General features: G+C 38.5%; 2 protein-coding genes across 2 annotated transcripts; one reads left to right on the forward strand and one right to left on the reverse strand.

Annotated features, from left to right (window-relative positions):
* The first annotated feature begins 1,975 nt into the window (after nt 1–1,975).
* LOC112193578 (alpha carbonic anhydrase 1, chloroplastic) lies at nt 1,976–5,602 on the forward strand. Its single transcript, XM_024333766.2, has 6 exons — nt 1,976–2,245; nt 2,585–2,796; nt 4,034–4,143; nt 4,362–4,464; nt 4,916–5,098; nt 5,358–5,602. Exons 1-6 carry the CDS (start codon nt 2,170–2,172, stop codon nt 5,487–5,489), a joined length of 816 nt encoding a protein of 271 aa, XP_024189534.1. The 5' UTR covers nt 1,976–2,169; the 3' UTR covers nt 5,490–5,602.
* Nucleotides 5,603–11,938: 6,336 nt separating this feature from the next.
* LOC112193177 lies at nt 11,939–13,343 on the reverse strand. The gene has a single exon (XM_024333252.2). It carries the CDS (start codon nt 13,266–13,268, stop codon nt 12,387–12,389), a length of 882 nt encoding a protein of 293 aa, XP_024189020.1. The 5' UTR covers nt 13,269–13,343; the 3' UTR covers nt 11,939–12,386.
* Between the last annotated feature and the right edge of the window lie 8,165 nt (nt 13,344–21,508).

Consider the following 21,508-nt stretch of genomic DNA (forward strand, 5'->3'; position numbering starts at 1 on the left):
TATCAGGAGTCTCTACAAAATACCTGTATTCTAACAAGCACCAAATAGCAAAGAGTGCTCAACTGGCTACTCTATTTGCTTTGACATACCGGTGACATACCGGAAATATAACTCGATTACAACGAAACATAATTACCAAAATCACAGCTTTCCTACTATGTTTCCGCCAGGGAAGAAATCTAACGGCACTTAGTTTCATCCTGTCACTAGGAGGGTGCGACCATTTAACCATGGACTGTCCCCTCGTACGTTAGGCTAGACAAGGCACATAGAGTGCATACAAAAGCATTTAGCCTAACTAGTCCTACAGAATACCTGCAGGGATTTATTACACGTCGAAGGCGAGACAAAACAGACCAACTAAAATAAATAAAACTTAAAACAAAAGTAAAGCAACAAACCTAGGCAAGGCCCAAAGATAAGGCCCAAGCCCATGCCTTAACCCAGGAATCCGAGAGAATGTAGGCTACCAACCAAGCTCGGACCAGCCCCACCCTGGCCACCGCCGACTGCATCGCCCCGCCGGTTTCACCCGACTACCTTCAGCATTCTTCTGCCACCGTCGCGCCATGGATCACCACCCCAGCCAAACAACACCTTCTCCAGATCGGATCCAAGAAAACCAACCCAGATTGGGTTCGTCCAAGCAGAGCCCGACCGTGGCACTCCCGAGCCGCCTCCGACGGCACAACCCCAGTCTCCTCTGCCGACCAGACCAGCAAGGGACAAACTCAAACTCGGCAACCTCCGTGATCTCCCTCTTCCTCATTGCACACACCACTATTGGAATCTCCCCGACACGAACGAAAACGACAATCGAAGAGTCCGGTCACTCACTGGACTCACACGGAGTCAACAAGTCTCGTCTGACGACGGCAAAAGGCTCGCCGCCGGACAGGGAGGAAAAGCTCATTGTTCTGTCAAGTGCGTGGTCAAGCGCGTTCTTTAAAATGAAAAGTTTTGAGTTCAAAATGTAAAGCTTTTTAATTTCTTCATCAGTTTTTTTAAAATGAAAAGTTTTGAGTTCAACTCAGCATGATGCAGCAGTAATTATAAGAACAAGAGCTAAATTCATTTTACCTTCTTGAACTTTATGTCTAAAATCGTCTATGCCTCCAAACTTTTAATTTAATCACATATGCCCTTATACTCTCTAATATAATCAATCATAATCATTAGTAAACTAATTCCTTAATTTCTTCATAAATTAGTAACAATGCATGTCCACTTAGGGTCAATTTTTAGCTTTGATCATGTAAATAGTGTGTTTTTAGTATGATTAAAAGCTAAAAACTAGTTTGAGTGAACAACAATATATGAATAAATTAATAAATTAGTGAAGAGCATATGCGATCAAATTAGAAGTTTAGAGGCACAACTAATTTTAAGTATAAAGTTCAGAACGGTAAAATAATTTTAGTCTCTAAGAATAATAATAATAATATCTAAGATAACTCCCAGCGAGTATTTTTTGAATTTGTGACACGAAACTCGCGTTACATTTTGGAACGCTGAGACAACCAAAGAAACGAAATCTCCAGATTATGATCAGAAGCCAATGGCTTCAATGGGCGGTGGATCTATGTTGGAGCAAGTGGGACATATCACCTCTCAGTTTTATATATTTCTGAGGTGGAGGCAAAGTGTTCGATTAGGCAAGCATGTTCTGACCCCTACCCAATAGGAGATGAGGGAGGTAGGTTGCTTCTCTTTTCCTTTGTTCTGAGCTGAAGGCTGAAATGCATATTCATTATTATTCAATATGCTATAGTGCAACTTCTATAAAAAAAATATAAAAAAATTATGCTATAGTGCAATTCTCTGTGTCTCCACTTTCTGCTTGTCAATTCCTTATCAAACCTTGAAAAGCTACTTTTACACTTTACATCTAAGGCCCCTATAAATAAACTGATAGATCAAAAGAGACGGACATATCATAATAAGCACATAATACTAATTAGAAAGCCAATCATCAACTGTAAATAATGGAATATTGGGCTAGCAGAAAGTGTATAAATAGGTAGAGACAGATGTGCTAAGGTGCTCAAGAGTGTCGAGATATAACGGCTATATAAGCACAGGCGTTGGATCAAAACTTAGCCACATCCACTCTTTCTTTGCTTTTGAATCTTAAGGTTGGACGAGCTTAGAATACATTGAACAGATTAAATGGGTACAAGAATTTCGGTGTCGATCCTCATGGTGACATTGCTGCTTGTTGGTTCTTCAGCTTGCTTTGTGGAAGGTATGACATCTCCATCTCCCTCAGATGCTCTTAGCATATACATATGCTCATAGTTCATGTCCAACTTCTTGGGCTCTTAGATGATGTTTTCTAATCTATTACTCTGTTTTACCTTTCCCCTGTTTGTTTTCTTGAATGTTCTCTGTTAGTTTCTCCCCCAATTCTCATTGTAAAGTGCAGACTAAGCTTGCTGGGTTTCTGCTATCAATTGTGTTAGTTATCTTCCATGCATTTACAATTATCCGCTATGAGTTTGAGTTGATTGGTTATTGTCATAAAATGGTTGAACTTGTTGCTAATCATTTCTGTTTGAAACAAACGTATCCGCTTATGTACCAGAGCTGAAGTCGCTTGGATTTACTTACTCGGGTGCGACTGGCCCTCAGAGATGGGGAAACTTGAGTCCATATTTCTCAGCATGTAATGGAAAGAAGCAATCTCCTCTGGACCTTGCCAAGGACAAGGTTATTCGTAGCAGGAATTTCAAGCCATTAACCCGAAATTACCTTGCGTTGAATGCCACATTATACAACAATGGCTTTAACATTGGGGTACTCGTTCCTTAACTTCCTCCACACTTTTGTGCATCTTATAGTCAAAATAGTCCTCATGTTATTACTATCATTATATTGGTAGGATTACGTGAAACTTCTTTTGCTACTCCGTTAAGGTGAGTTGACAATATACAGGGAGGATCTAGAGAGAACCTCCTTAAATTTGAAATGTGATGATGTTTTTATTTTTAGCATGTATTTTAATAATCCAAACCATTTATTCTCTAGTTGCATACACACATATGAATTCTATAAAAAATTAGCCAAATCGGAAACCGTTTAACCATTGAATTAGCATAACGTTTGTTTTCATTTTATCTAATAGACTACATTTGTTTATACAATTTTGAATGACCAAATGCTTAAGGATTTGGTTAATTTTTTGTAAACACAATTCTTGCATGGGAATCTAAATTATCAACGGTTGAAATCAATTAGTTAGGTCATATATTAGTGTAAACTAGTAAAAATCATATAATTCTTAGAGTAAGGAGATCCACTATATATATTCCACTAAGAGATCCATTTTTTTGGCTGTTTTAAGGGATTGCTTATTAGGCCGACTTTTCAGTCACATATCAGCATCTCCACCATTCTATTTTTAGGTTTCTATGAGTATATTATTTCTGTAAATTTTCAGCTAGATTGATAATCGTTAGAATACCGAACTAGATCAAATCAATTGACAAACCGAATCTGTCTAACCTGAATTGTTTATGTTCTAAATAGTAAATCATGATTATGAATACCTAAACAATCATCAACTTCATTGGCTAAAAATTTGTTGAAAACTAAACGGTAGAGATGTCGATATGTGATTGAAAAGTCGGTCTAATAAGCAATCCCTTGAAATTGCCAAAAAAAGGAATCCCTCACCAAAAAGGGGCGCGCGCGCGCGTGTGTGTATATATATATATATATATATATATGTTCTTGTTGTCTATGCGATCCATAAGTTGTTAGTTATAGCTAGATATTGATGTATAGTGTTTGTCCATTCCATTAAACGTTTGGGGTTAGTGATTACCTAACATGGTATGAGCGCCCTAATTTACGAAAGGTCTTGTATTGCGTACCCCATTCCCCCATACTGTCTGCACCCACGTGCCATGCCAGTTGAGGCTGCAAGTGAGGGAGAATGTCAAGTAATTAGCTTGATATACGTATTGTCATTCATTTTAACCACTAAGCTAGCTCAAAGTTTGGAACGGATTTTGTTGTATGCACTATGCAGGTGCATTTCGATGGACAAATTGCCGGAACATTAGTCATAGATGGTAAGAATTACAACTTGAAGCAGCTGCACTGGCATTCTCCATCTGAACACCGTATTAATGGAGTCCAGTATGTGCTCTCTCTCTCTCTCTCTCATAGCCAATATACTCCTCTTTCTGGTTTACTGATGACACTTGAAATTACAGAGGAGAATAGATTAGCACATGAATATTACAAACTGAGATGAAATCTAGCCAGGAATTCTCTGTAAAAAAAAAAAGAGTTGTTTGTGTCCTAATTACAAAAAAAAGCTGCAGAGCTTATTGGCATTTCATTGAGTTCTACAGATTTCCAGCGGAGCTTCATCTAGTTCACCTGGCAGATGATAATAGCATCGCAGTTGTGGCAATTCTTTTCCAATATGGCAAAGATGATATCTTCATCTCTCAGGTACATATATTTAGTTTCCTGTTACATGCATGTATTTACCAAAGAACTAGTATATGATCCCTTAGTCCGAGTTGGGGGTTTGAAGCGAGGAGTCTCAAGATGTGGGTTAACATGGTACATAGAGGTTTCTAGCTGGGGCGACCTCAGACCCTATGTAGCTTCGCCTGGTTGAGCCATTCCCTTCTCCCTGCTGGGATGATCCATTCCCAGGTAGCTTAAGTTTTTGGGGAAAATGGTTGTCTAACATGAGGGGAAAAAACCATTAAATACAAATCATGTATTAATCAAATGATCGAATACCATTCTATATGAATGCAGCTAATTCCATGACAAACTTAATTCCAATGCACCAAACCTCATGCCAAATTTGCTCAAAGATTCAATGGATTATTTAAAAATTACATTAGTTGGAATAATTTGACATATATAACTACAATTTATGATTTTGCAGATCAAGGACAAGCTGGCGGAGTTGGCCGAGGAGGTATGTAGAAGAGATAAGGATGCACATATTCCCCTCGGAAATATAGACATGAAAGAGTTTGATAAAAGAACCCGCAAATATTGGAGATATGTTGGCTCTCTCTCTTCTCCTCCATGCACTGAGAATGTCATCTGGAACATCCTTGGAAAGGTACTACTAATCACTCATTTCCCTGTTATACTTGTATATATTGGAAATAATCGAAATATTCACTTACAGAGAATCCGGCAACATAAACACAGACCGTGAATCTGGACAATTGATTTTGTTGATTCTTGTTTGAATGAATGATTTAGATTCGAGGCAGATTGAATGCAGATAACATGCATAAGCATCTTATGTTCCTATATATCGATCTGCTTGATGAAAATGATGGAACATATGATGAAGCATAAATGCATATGTGCAGGTGAGGTACATTTCCAAGGCTCAGATAGACGCTATAAAAGCACCATTGGGAGCAGATTACAAGAACAACTCGAGACCGCTGCAGCCTCTTAATGGACGCAAAATTGAGCTCTTCCATGAGCTTAGCAACTAGAAGAGAGTAGTATAAGTCACCATCTAGCTGATATTTTGTCGACATTAGTGTACTTTTTTTTTTTTTTTTTGATGAATGGAAGAGAAAAATAAGTTTGTGTATGCCTTTCTCAAGTCTTTTTGTCTATGCTCTCTTAAGTTGATATTGATACCAAGCCACGGAGGACCAACCTCCCTACGAAACATAGACTGGACCATCTTTAAAAAAGCCGATCTCACCAGACCATGAGCTACTTGGTTGGCTTTTTCACACGTGCTTCCAGTTCACCATTTCAAAATCTTGTATCAGCAAATGGACTCCCTCTTACACTGCTCCAATCTAAGTTTAACTCTGTGCTTGAAAGTGCACTAATGATGCACAACGCATCACCTTCAATTTCTAGTATTGTTATGCCCAGCAGCCTGCAATACCACAGTCCCTCTTCCAACGCCAAAGCTTCAACAGCAATAGGCTTCAATGCTGCAGTGATAGGAACAGCCAACGCACCCACCAAATCTCCAATATCATTCCTGATCACTGCAACCAGCCCTGATCTTCCTTCATTTGTATCACAAGCTCCATCAAAATTCAGCTTACACCAATGTGTCCGAGGTCTCTGCCAAACCACAACCTCCTCATCATCCCTAGCTTCTATCAATATTTTGTCTTACCTGCTTATTCTCTAATGCTTGCAAAAATTCACCCTGCCAGTCACAACATTTCCTTAGCAGTTCACCAGGATCCATAATAGTTTGTCTATGAACTTCATTGTTTCGGTCCTTTCAGATCCACCAAGCTAAGAGGCCAAAAAGTTCCACTTTTTCAAGCTCCCCTGATGCCATCACATGTGCAAACAGATCAACAAAATATAGCTCTCTCCAAATCTTGTAGACTGCCCATAACCAATGGATTTCCTTAACCACACGACACTCCCAAAGGCAATGAAGCACTGTTTCTTCCGGACCTCCACTTCTAGCACTACACCCCGATTGGGAACAAATTCTACACTTAAACAAACACTCAACACAAGGCAAAAACGAGTGGCAAGCTCTCCACAGCAGTTTCAGGAGGCAGAAAATAAGGGGTTATTAGATAAACAACTAATCAAATGCTATAACTATTCTTTCGTGAGTCGAATTCAGAACCTTTCATTTATAAAGGGATGACTATGCCATTAGACCAAATGGTATTGGACAGTCTATCTCTTTTTTAATTTCTATTTGAAAGATTATTTTTTGCAGAAAATTAGATAAAAACAATTGTGTTTAACTATTTATTTTGTATCACATATAATTCAATGTTTTATCCAAAATATTATGCTTGTCCTATTGAGTGATAATTGTTTGTTTGTATGTATGTTTGATCATATTTTAAAACTTGTTTGACTTCCTGCGAAGATATTCTATGAATAGACAGTTCGATTTATGTATATCACATTCTGAAAGGGTGATTAGCTAGAACATTCATGTTTGAAAGGAATCAACCTCATCTATATGCATCAATTTCAGCATGAAACGCATGATATTGGGATGATGTATAGTTGGGGTCGATGCCTTTCCCTTTCAGTTTTGATAATGAGAAGGTTGCATATCAAGATTACACAAGGACCAAAAACAACTAATTGTGTGGCTCATTAACCCTACAAGTCACAAGTCACAACTACTAGCTTCATTCTCTCCTAAATATCCGCCCTAATTTTGTTCTTACAATCATAGCAACTGGATTTGATCATTTATGGATGAACAGACTGGCAGGATTGTGTTAGAACCAAGTACAACGAATAAAAAATTTCACAGAAATATCAATTAGCATACTATTTGTGACTTTTTTTATAATTTGAGGGACGAGTTATTAACTCTATTTTGGGCAACTGTATTGTGACGAAAACCCAGACAAACATAATGTAAGGTTTGGTAAGCAAGTGGAATGATTACAATGAGAACAAATGTGGGTTGGAGGACTCAAAGGGTTGAAAAACGTGTGAATATGTTTAGTTTAATTAGTTTAGGGATCAACTTTCTCCAATGACATAACTCTCTACACTAATCGGCAAGGTGGACATTTTCAAAGAGAGTGATATTCTCCGCATCAAAAAATGAGAGTGAGAATCCAGTCATATTCTCAATGATATATATACAGTTTCACAGAATTGTTCCACCTTCACATTCCGAGTCAACAGAACACAATGTCCAAATAGATGACCAGACTCCAAAATTCTACGACTGGATGATGCAAACATCTAACATCTTGGTCCTTTCTGCCAAAAGTCATCAAAATATTAACCTTCACACTTTAGATTTAGAGGAATTGTTTGTTTCAGTATATATGTGTGGAGAGCTGCTCACGTCAATATTTAAAGAAGTCATTTCAGTAGTACATTTTAAATAAATAATGAGACATGGTCCAATAATAATTTTTTAATAAAGATTAATAAAGTTTCAAGTTTAAATGTCTGTTTATTTTTGTCCAATAATAATTTTTAATAAAGATTAATAAAATTTTATCCAATAGTATGTTTTGAATATAGTGATAATCCAATCGTATTTCTCTTGACAAAAATCGATGAATTTTCAAGTTCAAATGTCTGTCCTTTTTAAGATAAAAGAAAATTGGTAAAGCTTTCGGTTCAATTTGTGTCCATTGAACAGTAATCATGACTACACCATGTGTTAACAATTTGACAATGTACTCTACCACTAAAACTAGGAGCCATGTAGATCAAACTTGACAGGACCCGCCCCGGATTTCACCCTGAAATCCGAAGTGACCCTGCGGGGCCCACCTTAGAAGAAATTCTACCAAAAATTTGGCGGAACTTCCCATAAAATGGGCTACCCAAACCTGTAGAAAACATTTACACTTCTCAATCAATTCATCCTTATGCTCCTGGAGCCACCCTGCTCCCCAAATCAACATCAGTCTCCAATTCACAAAACACACATCTCAACTCGAATAGCATAAATCTCATAGGTAATCAGAGCAATTCTAACAGAAAGATACAAGAGGAAAACCTAATTCAAAGGCAGATAAAATGGGCTACCCAAACCTGTAGAAAACATTTACACTTCTCAATCAATTCATCCTTATGCTCCTGGAGCCACCCTGCTCCCCAAATCAACATCAGTCTCCAATTCACAAAACACACATCTCAACTCGAATAGCATAAATCTCATAGGTAATCAGAGCAATTCTAACAGAAAGATACAAGAGGAAAACCTAATTCAAAGGCAGATGCGGAAGCCATGCTGTGGACTATGCCTCAACTCCGTGTACGCCCGACCTCAACCAATTCGCCTGCAAACTGGGCATTTGAAACCGAAGGGCCCAGGGGAAAGTACATAAAATACGTTAGCGTGAGTGGACAAAAATAAACAATTTTTAAACCAAATGGATTTTATATTTTCCCACATTTATTTCCTTAAAAAACTCTCGATGCATGCAACGATTTAGAAAACAAATCACGAGAAGCTCCGCTCAAGAAAAACCGACTAGCCCCGCTAGTCATAAACAACTGAGAGGAAAGATCGAAACTCCGATACTCAACAGGATAAGACCAGCCCCGCTGGTTACACAGAAATCAGACTAGGCCTCGCTAGTCGAGAAATGATAGGATATGAGGAAGAGATATCACCATACGGGAAATGGAGCCTCCCAGGCTCTACCTACCCTCAACTGCCACTCACACATAGATTGTGCGAGGAGGAGAACTAATAACCTCAACTTCCACTCACACATAGATTGTGCGAGGAGGAGACCAAATAACCTCGACTGCCACCCCCGTGAGGAGGAGAATAAATCACCTCTACTGCCACTCACCAACACAAAGTAGGTGAGGAGGAGAACAAGCTACCTCAACTGCCACTCACCAACACAAAGTCAGTGAGGAGGAGACCTAATCACATAACCCGCATATGGTGAGGAAAAATCATCGAAAACCAGTAAATCCATGTAGCTTCCCCACATTTCTCACAAGATACAAACCATGTATTCAACGACGTGACCCCCGCACGCCAAGATTACTCTCAATCTCAAAATGGATAAGTGAGAAATAGGAATAAATCGACGGCGTGTCCCACACGCCCAAATATTCTCAAATCCGTAACCAAAACAGGAAATTAGTATAGGTAAATCCCATTTCCAAAAATCGCTCAAAATCTCCAAGAAGCCAACCACATCCAAAATCCTTAATTAGGCATTCCCGATGCCAAAATCGAAAGTCAATAAACAATTGAGAATATCCAACTCCATTGAAACTCATCTTAAAAATCTTCCAGGAACTTAACTCGGTGATTAGGGATATGCTTAATTCTGGAAATTTACCTCGGAAATAAGGAATTCATCAAATAATATTATAAATCAAAACCAACCTTTGAAACTCATTATTGAAAGTAAATCCATGATGTAATTCGAAATCAATTTCCGAAAATTAATTCATTTCCTCAAAAAGTAATATGAATAATCACTAGAGCATTATTTTAAGAAAATAAATGCATGCATCGCTATTTAAAACAAAAGTCCACTCACAGTACTATTCCGACGATCACGCATTCGTGTTCCGTCATCTAGCAATAGCTCGGTACGTCGTCCTGTACACAATTATATTTCCGTAAATAATTCTTTAATAATTTAATACAATTCCTAAAATCAATTCCTCATAATTTCACCTCCCAATTCTCCTCGGATTTAGCCCAAATTATACCACTAATACCAATTTGTTAATTTAAAGGTTCCAAGGCAGAACCCAGAGATATCCGACGGTCGGATTCTCGTAATTCGATAATCGAAACCCTAAACTTCAAAATTCATAAATAATTCCAAGTTTCTCCAAAAATTACCAAACTTCACATACAAGCTCTACACAATTTATAGGATTTAATGGGCTAAAAACCGGAATTAAAACATTGCCTTACGCGCCACCTACAGTGGCCGCGCGTGGGGCTCACGCGCCGGTGGCCACCACCTCCAATGGTCACCAAATTTCAGCAGCGCCACCTACTCATCAGACCCAACATTTTTCTCAACCACAACACAATCCAATTTTACCTTTAAGAGCTCCAATTCGGCCGGTGAAAAATTTCCAGAAAAATCCCAAACCCTAGGATCGAGCTTCCTTGATTCTCCTTCCACGCTGCAAATCGCGGCTCAAGGCTAGGGGGGAAATGATCTTTGGCAAAAACCCCACCTTCGACGCCGGTTTGGTGGCCGGAAACGGAAGATATCGGCGTTGACCACTTCTGCTACAGTGAAACTTCAAGGACCCGATGCGTCATTTTCCGGCCAAGTCGCCGTGAGTTACCGCCGTGGGGAGGTTGGGTAGGGATAGAGGAGTCGACAGGTGCTGGTTGTTCGCTCCCAGGTGGCCGGAAGAGGGAGATGGCCGGAGTTGCAGAGAGAGCCGAGGAGAGGAAGAAAAACGCGGCAGAAAGAGAGAAAAGAGAAAAAAAAAAAAAAAAACTTACCGGCCACAGTAACTTTTTCAAATTTATACTACTTACCATGAACAGTAACTTTCACAATTTCGCATACGAGCTCCGATTTTTACGTACCACATATGCATGCGCTCGGTTTAACGCCCTCTACAACTTTCATGAAGAAAACTTTCTCAAATTTTGACCCGAACAAAAGTCAACAATTTAGGGCCACTAAAGTTACCGAAAAAGAGTAAAGGTAAAACAAATTGTCGTTCACTGTCCAACAACTAGTAAACCGGTGAATTTAGGTTCGGGACGTTATAAAACTACTACCTGTTCCAATTTACAAACTCATTATATCTGCGAGGTTAATCTTTCAAAGAAAACCTAAGTTTTGAAAAACACAATGAGGTATTGATGCTAGTTCAGTCGAGAATCAAACAAGCGCGATTTAAGTTGGAGATGAGTGTTGGTTTGAGTTGGGATGTGCTGCAAGATGTTTACTTCTTTTCCCAAAGAAGTGACGATAGTTAATTGGTGGTTTGATGGAGGTTCCAATTATTGATATCTATAACTACCAGTTCTATCTTAGGGTATGAGTGTAGCTTCTCTAATTGGAGTAGTTTAAAGCTTACAGAGCCATCTCATCACTGTGATCTTTTACACTAATACAGTTTTTGCTTTTCTTACCATTTATAGAACTCATTTTTATTTAAAGGATTTGTGTCGGACTCGCCGAAAGTTTTGTATAAAATTGCATTAACTTTGTGTCTTTGACTCTTATCTTAAAAGAGAGCAACTATAATCTTTTTCTTTTCTTTTTTTTTTAGAGAAATTATAAATTTAATTTCAAAGGTTGCTCTCCATCTCCATCTCGGCATATCTCCATAGTACAATAATGAAGAAAAGTATCCAAATCTGAAAAGTGAGTAAAGACAACCCAACTTCTATATTGCGGTAGGCGAGAACACCTCCATTGAAGGCCCTCAACATGTGGTCTATGTGATAGAACGCACATGCTTGAACAGGTTTTACCACTGTGTCGTCGCAAATTAATCTTACCGTAAATTTCAATTCACATCATTCAAAATTGATTTTCACACCCACCAGAATTAACCAGAATTTCGTCAAAACCATATTACCCTAAATTACAATGAAATTTACAACGGCTCGCTCGCAAAGACATATCTATTTACAAATACCCTCATCGCCTAAAACAATGAAAATACAAACGACAACGAAATGTAGAAAACGGCAAAAAAGTGGTCATGAGACTTTTTTTTATACCTCTCAAAAACCCCGTTGGAGGGAAAACCGTTTTTATTCTACGTGCCACGTCATCCCAACGACAGATTTTTTTGAAACAGAGGGAAAAGCGGGTCCCATTCACGACTGCCATTCACGACCGCCACGCACGCACTTCCTTCCCTTTCCCGAGTCGCTTGTGGGGCCCCCACAGATCGCCGTCGGATCAAGAAATCTCCATTCCCGAGGCCCGGAGCCGCTTTTACGCGACGTCGATGCCGTGCTCCCCGACCCACGACCCGGATTTCCGACCCGACACGAACCGCTTCATCCCTCCCAGACCGGGCGGTTCGCTCTCCGTGCTCTGCCTCGGCAGCGAGTCGCACGACGCCGTCTCGTAGTCGAACGCCGCTCTCCTCGCCATGCTGCTCCTTCTCGGCGGCGACTCCGCCACACCAAACGGCGCGTGGCTGTCACTCTTAGACTTACCTCGGCGGCCGTGCCGAAACAACCCCCGAAAACTCGCTAGAAACCCGGACTTCCGTCTCTCGACCGGTTTAACCGACTTCTCCATCGACGGCGCGTCGTTGCTCGACCGCTGCCGGTTCCTCCACCGCCGCTTCCGGTCGCGCTTCGATCTGACCCTCCCCATGCACGAAACCTTCGGCGACGACGGCTCGATCATCGACCCGTCCGTCGATTTCCCGACCGATCCGGACCGCTTCGGAAACAGCCTCCCGTTCCCGACCTTACAGTTCCTCCGGTGCTTCGTATCGGCGTAGTTCGTCTTCTGCGGCTTCGGTAGGCCAATAATCGCCGCCTTGGACTTCAAGTTCTTCGAGAACCGCTGCGAATTGTTGTTCGAATTCGGATGCAGGTTCGTGGAGTTGGAGTTGCTCCCTTTGGTGGAGTCCTTCCTCTCGTAGAAGGCGTTCCGGTCGAACCAGTCGTACTCGGCGTCCTTCGACAGCCAGAACGACTCCGGCGGGAAATCCGCCGCCACAACCGGTTCGTCGGCGTCGGCGGCCTCGTCTTCCGGCCGGTCATGGTCTCCGCCGTCGGCCTGCGTCTCGCAGGCGATTTTCCGATCCATTGAGCCGCCGGCGCAGGCCGCAACTAGGGTTTCCAAATCGACTTGTGGCATGTCACGGAAGAAGTGAAGAGCAAGAAAATCTGAGAGAGAGAGAGAGAAGGTTGGAGAAGATGAAGGTGGGTGTGAAAGAGAGGAGCTTATATAAGAGAGAGGTAGATGTGTTTTCTGGAGGCTTAAGTCTCCGAGACCTGAAAGAGTGGTAAATATTTAGGGCTTTTTACAGTTTAACCGGTTGACTCTTCTACCTGGTGGTTTGGTTTAGACTTTAGAGAGACCCCATGTGGGAAAAGAGAAAGGGGGATATTTTTTTTTTTTTTGGTTCGTCAAAATAAGACGAAAGCAAAGCAGACGGTGCAAAACGCTGATTTGCTTTTTACGTACGAGCTGATTGCATTAGGTTATACTTCACTAATCAACTTGTTTATTAACTCTTAAATTTTATTAATGGAATTTAATGTTTGTTTTACTCGTGCTCGGCTCGGCTCGGCTCGGCTTGAAAGAGGGCTTTCATGTTGATTTGCTACTCATGTGCAAGATTAGCGGGATTAGTTAGTAATAAATTCCTAGTTGTTGATCACTTGATCACTCATGCTAGTGTCACTAATCTTCACTCGATTATTATTTTTGGAAGATTGTTTCTTGGTACATTAACGTATCAAGAAAAGAAAAAAATGAAAATCTCATAATTATGATAACCTTTAGTTAATTGATAATTTTCTTGTAACAAAAGATAAATTTTTAACTAGTGACTGAAGCTAAGAGAGCAAGACAATATGAAAGGTGCATGAAACACATATTAAGATGTAATATAGCACCCATCTGAGTTTTTTTACTTAAGAAATAAGAAATAATTTCAACAAATCAATATACCGTGGTAATTATTAAGTTCCAAACAATTAACCATGACCCTACGTATCTTATAAGACTCCAAATGGTTCCAAACTTGCCAAAGACATAATCCCTTGAATCTGGATTGACTTTGTGGGACTTTAAAGAATGTACGTAATTCATCTTCTAATAAATTATTAGTGGATAAACTGAGGAAAATAAATGCCTGGTTTTAATTCCATTGCTTTCATACTTCATCTACCAGGAAATTTCGGCAGATATCAGAGACTTTGGTACAATGTTTTGGGAAATCAATTATAACTTACCTTACGAAAGCTTTGAGTTGAATGTTGAACTTAAATTAACTCTTACGATTTAATCTGAAACCCCAATTCCTAACACATGCAGGCCATCGCCTCACGCGCACCCATTTTACCGGTCCTTGATTTTTTTTTCTCTTTTACTGTTTTACACAAAATACGAGACCTGAAATTCATGACAAACCAATCACATCTATGAACCCCAGAAGATTTATTTCAAAGGATAAGGCTTACATTGGATAGCCCTAGGTAGGGCTGCCATTTGGTTTGATAATTACCAAACCGACCGAATACCAACCGATATTTTAGGTTTGGTAAACTGACTTTTTGGTAACCGAAATCGAAAATTACTGAAAAAGTTGGTTTGATTTTGGTAAATACCGAATCTACTGATTGTCTAAATATTAGCTTTATATACTATGGTTTTCAATACACGGGGAAATATCACCAATGGTCACTGAGTTATGACTTATTCGACACTTAACTCACTGTATTTTCAACAATATCACTTAACTCACTCAGTTTTACATCTGTCTTTCACTTAACTCACTGCCGTTAATTCTACCGTTAGAAGCCGTTAAAATTGAGGGTATATTTATCAAAACACTTAAAAATCATTTTTAACTTTAAAAAAACTATATTTATTAGACTTTTTTTCAATTTTTTTTTAATTTCTGAAATTTCTAATAAAAAATGATTTTTTTAACTTAAATATAATTTGAAAAAAAATTGTCTTTTTTTTAAAAAAAAAGTTAGAAATGCATTTTTTTAGTGTTTTGACAAATATACCCTCAATTTACATTTATTAGATTTTTTTCAATTGTTTAAATTTCTGAGATTTCTAATAAAAAATGAATTTTTTTTAACTTAAATATAATTTGAAAAAAAAGTTTATCTTTTTTTTTAAAAAAAAAAAGTTAGAAATGCATTTTTTTAGCGTTTAGACAAATATACCCTCAATTTTAATAGCTTTTAACGGCAGAATTAACGACAGTGAGTTAAGTGAAAGACGGATATAAAACTGAGTGAGTTAAGTGATATTGTTGAAAATACAATGAGTTAAGTGTCGAATAAGTCATAACTCAGTGACCATTGGTGATGTTTTCCCTTCAATACACATACATGTATATTAAGAAATAAACATAAAAGTTTTAATAATAGTATGAACATTACTCAATATACTACATAATTAATAGTACATGTATTTTGAGTAACCTAGTCCAAGATGGTTAAATAACCTAGTTTTATTGAAAATAGATAAAATTTGATGTCATATATACAAAAGGAAGCTATGATTAGTAGATGAATATGAAGTTTACGGTTATAAAATTGAAAAACCTAATTCTGTTCATTTTAATTTATATTACAAAGAATTAGTTGTTTTAAAGTTGGTAATACCGAAAACCGAAATACCGAATTTGGTAGATATGAATAAAAACCAAAAATTTTGGTTGGTAATTGGTAGCTCAATTTTGAAACCGAAAGCTTTGGTTTTGAAGTTGGTAATACCTATAACCGATTCGAACCGACCAAGTGACAGCTCTAACCCTGGGTCATAAAGTGCATCGCCATCGTCATCTCTAAGAATAGAATGTGCATAGACTTCAGTAGAATTAGAAGTTCTATCAAAATTTAGTTAGTTTGATATAATCCATTGAGAGGAGTTTTCATAAGGAAAGTCATTCTTTAATTTATTTTCTTCCTAAACTTAATCACAGTAGGAGGACATAATCTAGATTTTTATATATAAGGCAGGTATATGTTCATTTTTCTTGTATACAAGACTGGCTGAAATTTGTAGCATACGTAGAATGTAATTTGTTTTTTAGGCTTAAAAAGTAAAAATCATGAACGGTCCCAGAAATACTCCGCAATAGAGGGTAGTAGGTGTATGAGTTAGAATAGTCGACTTTTTCTCTCTGCTAGGGTTTTTTCTTTAGCGGGGAAACTAATCGAGCTCTGATCTGATGTCAGCGGAGGAGACTATCATGCATTTAGTTGAGGGCGAGGATGCAATCCAAGATCCTTTTTTCTATGTATGTGGCCGCTTGCTCTCTTAGAAACAGGTGTTGCTTCCGTCGTTCTCCACGGCGATTTCCGGTATCTGGGGTTTGAAAGAGCAAGTTCTTATTCGTGAAGAGGAAGGAGGGATCCTTGTTTTCCAGTTCAAGGAGCAGGAGATGAAGAATCACATCATAAACGGAGGACCGTGGTTCTTTAACAATTCGATGCTTCTCTTGGCGGATTATGACGGCATCTGTGATCTAGCGGAGGTTTCGCTGAATTCAATGGAGATTTAGGTGGCGGTGAAAGGATTGCGGATGGCTATGCGTAATGATCGTGCCCTACCCCTACTAGAGAACACCTTGTAAGGTATGACCAAGCTGCGCTGCAGAAGAAAGATCACGTGCAAATGATCCAAGTTGTGCACTACATACGCTACTGTAGCGTGTTGGTGGCAGTTGATGTGTCCGGAGATGGGTCACCAGGTCAATCTGAGGTGCTGCCAGCGGTGGGTCTGGGTGTGGAGCTCTGGATGAAGGAGGCTAGGGCTGCTGGGTCGGCGTCTTCAAGTTCTGGGGTGAAGGGTGCAGCTGATCCGAATTTCTAGGCGGGAAACCCTATTTTGAAAATAGGGTTTTCTGCTGAGCCGGGTGACAGTGGGCCTACAGGTGGGTCTAGGGGACTGACTTTGGACTTGGGTGGTGAGTTGGATGGGCTAGTGGATGAGAATGTTGGTGGGCCAGCTTCTGAGATGGCATATGGGCCTGATGCTACTATTTACCAAAAAATTTTGGGGGTGAGAAAATTCAGCCATGGTGAATGGACTATGGAGAAGCGGCAAAAACCTACCTTGGCAATGATACCTCATGAATTTTATGTTGGTGAACTTGTGGAGGTCCTGGTTACTGTTGGGAAGACTCTGAAGAAGAAGGGTCGGCCTAAGGGTCGTCGGAACAAGCCTAAGTTTCAAGATGGAGAGCTGGAAAGCAAGAGGACCAACCTGATGCCGAGGTTGTTGGATGCTGAAGAGCTTGAGGCAGGTACTAACTCTGACCCCAAGGGGAAGGAGAAGGTACGTGTTTAGGGGTTTCAACAAGATAAAACATTCTAGACATGAGCCCTTGCAGTAGGGGTAATTTCTATAAGCTTTTCTAAGACGTTTCTAGTTTACGTTTGTACCACAATTGCATGCTTGGCAGATTAGACTAGATGAATATGTTTTTCCTTAGAGGGAGAGGTTATTCTTGTTTAGGTTAGGCTTGCTGTTCAGCTAGCGTCTCTTTAGACTTTAATGAGTTTAATTGTGGCTTAGATAGGTTTATCCAGTTTGTCTCAGAATTTCTTATGTAAGTTCTTTAAGCTTTGGTATGTTTATCATGACTTGATTATTAATAAAATCAACCATATTCAAAAAAAAAAAAAGTAGGAGTACATAATTATAAGTGATAATAGGAAACTATTATCTCATTTGAACTCCAAGCAGACATCGATCAATTAATTCAACTCGAACATTATATATATTCTCATTCCAATCTTGCTGAAATTTTAGGTTGACATATATTGCACCAAGTCATCATGCATTTGAGGAGGACCCGCAAAACCCATAAAAGAACTTGATTTTTGAAAAATATTTCTAGGAAAAGAAAATTAAACGTGACACAGGAACATAACCTCTTGTCTACTGTTGGGGGTGAAAAATTTTGTTTAGGAATTTGACCCAACAATTAATGCGGACTAGAGCGGAAGCTGAATCGGGGACAATCGAGAAGTTTCTATTCGTCGTTGACTGGATGTTGACGAAGCAAAGACTCCTCCACTCCGTAACTTCTCTCCGTCGCTTCCCTCTGTAGTCTCCCTACGGAGGCTCGCACCGTAGCCTCCCTATGCGGGCTCCCTCCGTAGCCTCCCTATGCAAGCTCCCTCTGTAACCTCCCTAGCTTCATAAACTTCTTTCCGTAATCTCTCTCTGTTTCTTGGCTTTGATGAAGAAGCGAAGACTCCTCTTCGCTGTTGGTGAGAGAGAAAGAGAGGGGGGGGGGGTACCTGCAAAAGACCCTCTGATGCCTAAATCAGTATTTTTCTGAGTCAAGTATAGAAGGCTCAATTAGAGTTCCATGCCATACCTGGTGGTTTTGCTTTCCTTTTATAGGCGACTTACAACTTGGGTTGCAAGTAAACTTGCACGGCAAGTCTCTTGTACTTGGACGGCAAACCACCATTAAGGTTGTATTCACTCCTGCGATAACCATCACTTATTAGTGGCCATGATTGCCACACTGAATGTTGCATTAATCGTCGCATTTACAGCTATAATAATAATCGCATTTACTGTCGTCATTACTTCCTTTTAAATGTCTTAATTGCATGGTGAAATTAATTGACCACCCCCATATCTACCATGTGAACTTTGCTAAACTAAGTTTGGCAGGAACCATCTTTCTTCGACCTTGTGCATCATGTCATCTCTACTGTAGTTGAGAATGAGTTTGATCACTTTTGCTCCATTGCATGGTGGCTTTGGAAAACAGAAATCTCCACAGGCATGGTGAGAAGATTCTAGAACCCTCTGAGATGGTGAGTTCTGTTAGTGAGTGGTTGAAGCAATATACAACAGTTGCGCTTCCCAAGCATGGTAAAAACTGTAATGGAGGGCAGGTTGGTAATGTTTCCAACCGGATTGCATGGACTCCTCCTGTAATTGGCCACCTCAAACTAAATTTTGATGGTGCATGCGACTTGAAGAATGGAATTAGAGGTTTGGGAGTAATTTTCAGAGACTATAGAGGAATTATGAAAGGAGCACTTGCTGTCCCACAGATTGGCCACCTCCCCCCAAGATCAGTTGAAGCATTGGCGTTACTGCATGGCCTTCGATTCGCAGCTCATGTTGGTTTCTCTCACATTGAAATTGAAGGTGATGCACTCTCAGTTATCAATAGTCTACATGATAAGGGCAATGATATAGGGCCTCAATGAGGCCTAAGATTTGTGGCCTCAAATCCTAGGTGTCATGCCATGTAAGCAAATATAAATTCTATTTTTAATTTGACATAATATATCTTGCCACATCATACTATTGCAACATCAACTCTACCCTTTTATACTTCCTTTTAGATGTTAGGGGGTGAATTACTTACAATATGAATTTAATTAGGTGACGAAAAAAAAAAGATAAGCTATTAATTATGTATTAGTTTAAGAGATATGTCTACAAATTCTTTGACCAATATTTTTCTTAATTTAATTAAATTCTTTCCTATAATTTTTCTTTCCAAATAGTATTAATATATTAAATTAGGTGTCAAGAAATAGGCATTAACTTTTCTTTCCAAACATTGATTAATTTCATCCAAAAAACTAGCATTAATAAATTGATTTTGGAAAATACACATGTCTAAATTAAGAGATAAGAAAAAATTTCATGTTAGTAGCAGCCATTAATTATCATCTACAATCTAAATATATAGGGGAAAAATAAAAAAAATATTAAACTCAAATATAACATTTAAACCCTAGCTACATAAAGAGAAGAAATGAACAAAAGAATATATATATATATATATATATATATATAATCGTATGAATATGTATTTTTCACACTATATATATTCTCAATATTTACAAGAAAACAACAAAGGTTGAATTCATATACATGTGTTAAGCAAATCTATTGTGATCGAATGTATGTGCAAATCCATTGACTGAATTACATGAAAATTTTCTATTCTTGATTGGAGAAAAAAATTGTTATTGAAATCTAAGCATGAGTATAATGAAAAGAAAAAATGCAAAAAAAAAAAAAAACTAAAATATTTTTTAGAAAGCCAAAATAACATAGTCATTAGATTTTGGAATGACAAAATGGTATTTTTCTCAAGAGTTACATAACATGATTTGACAAATAGTTGATGTGTGTAGGTGACATGGCATGACACCTAAGATTGAGGCCATAAATCTTAGGCCTCATTGAGGCCACAAATCATTTTCCGGATTTGAGTTTTGAAGGTCATTTAATTGATGAAGTTAAGTCTTTAATTCAGTCTTTTCTTTTTTGTAGTTGCCATTTTGTGAAACGGGAGGGGAACAAGGTTGCTCACCGTTTAGCAAAAGAGGCTTTAAAAGTTAGTCAACCGTTACTTTGTTTGGAGTCGGGGTCTTTTTGGCTCCATCAGTCTGTCATTATGGATTTCCAGTGTGAAGTCTAGTTGGGTCAATTGTCCCGCAATAGTAACCGTGTTGGTGCTCTTGCGGACTTTTGCTCCACAACTCATTGTAATTCATTCATTGTTAATGAAGTTCTTATTTGATCAAAAATTAGGTCTAAACACTTAGTTAGACTGCATTTCTTCAGTGCAGTTCACATGTAAAATTTTGAAAAAATATGTACTATACTTCATGTAAGAAGGAAAAAGAAAAAAAAAAACGAATGTCTCAAATGAATTGATGACCAAATCTAACAATAAAAAAGAAAGCAAAATCTAACAAGAACAAACAAAAACAAAATAAATTTTTTGTTTTAGTAAAAAAATGCTGATGAATTAGTAATATTCCATGACAACTAGTTGCAATAGATATTTTATTTAACTGCTCTAGTGATCCAATAAGTCAGATGTGCAATCTTGTCCAGTTGTTCCCAGGGCCAACTCCAATAGATTTGAGCTGCTTGGACATATATGGCACCGCCTTCTTCTAGATAATGACAATTGGATTGCTCGAGCATCACTTCACCTGAACATGTTCTTTATCATGACAATTAGATCAATAACAAAGTGTTGTATTTTGCTCTCTTCAATCTGTTCTCAAAGTTATCAAGTATAGTAATATCTATACGTACTATGCCCACTTTAATACTATGCAGTAGAGATAAAGTAAAGTAAAGAACAATTTGTTCCAAGAGCAAATTATCATTAACGTGTATATTGAAATTAATCACGATTACAATTGTTGATCGAGAAGAGCATCTTGAGAGTCATATATACATCTATTTGTTTGATTTAATTAGATAATTAAATAATTTTCGATTGGATTGATTTTTTGCAAAAATGATCTTTAAAGATTAATTTAAAATATGGACCGTTGAATTATAAATTTATTAAGTACAAATATGTTAATCGATAATGAGGGTGAATATGCTCATTT

The sequence above is a fragment of the Rosa chinensis genome, chromosome 3, assembly GCF_002994745.2.
Source record: "Rosa chinensis cultivar Old Blush chromosome 3, RchiOBHm-V2, whole genome shotgun sequence".
Classification (NCBI taxonomy): Eukaryota; Viridiplantae; Streptophyta; class Magnoliopsida; order Rosales; family Rosaceae; genus Rosa; species Rosa chinensis.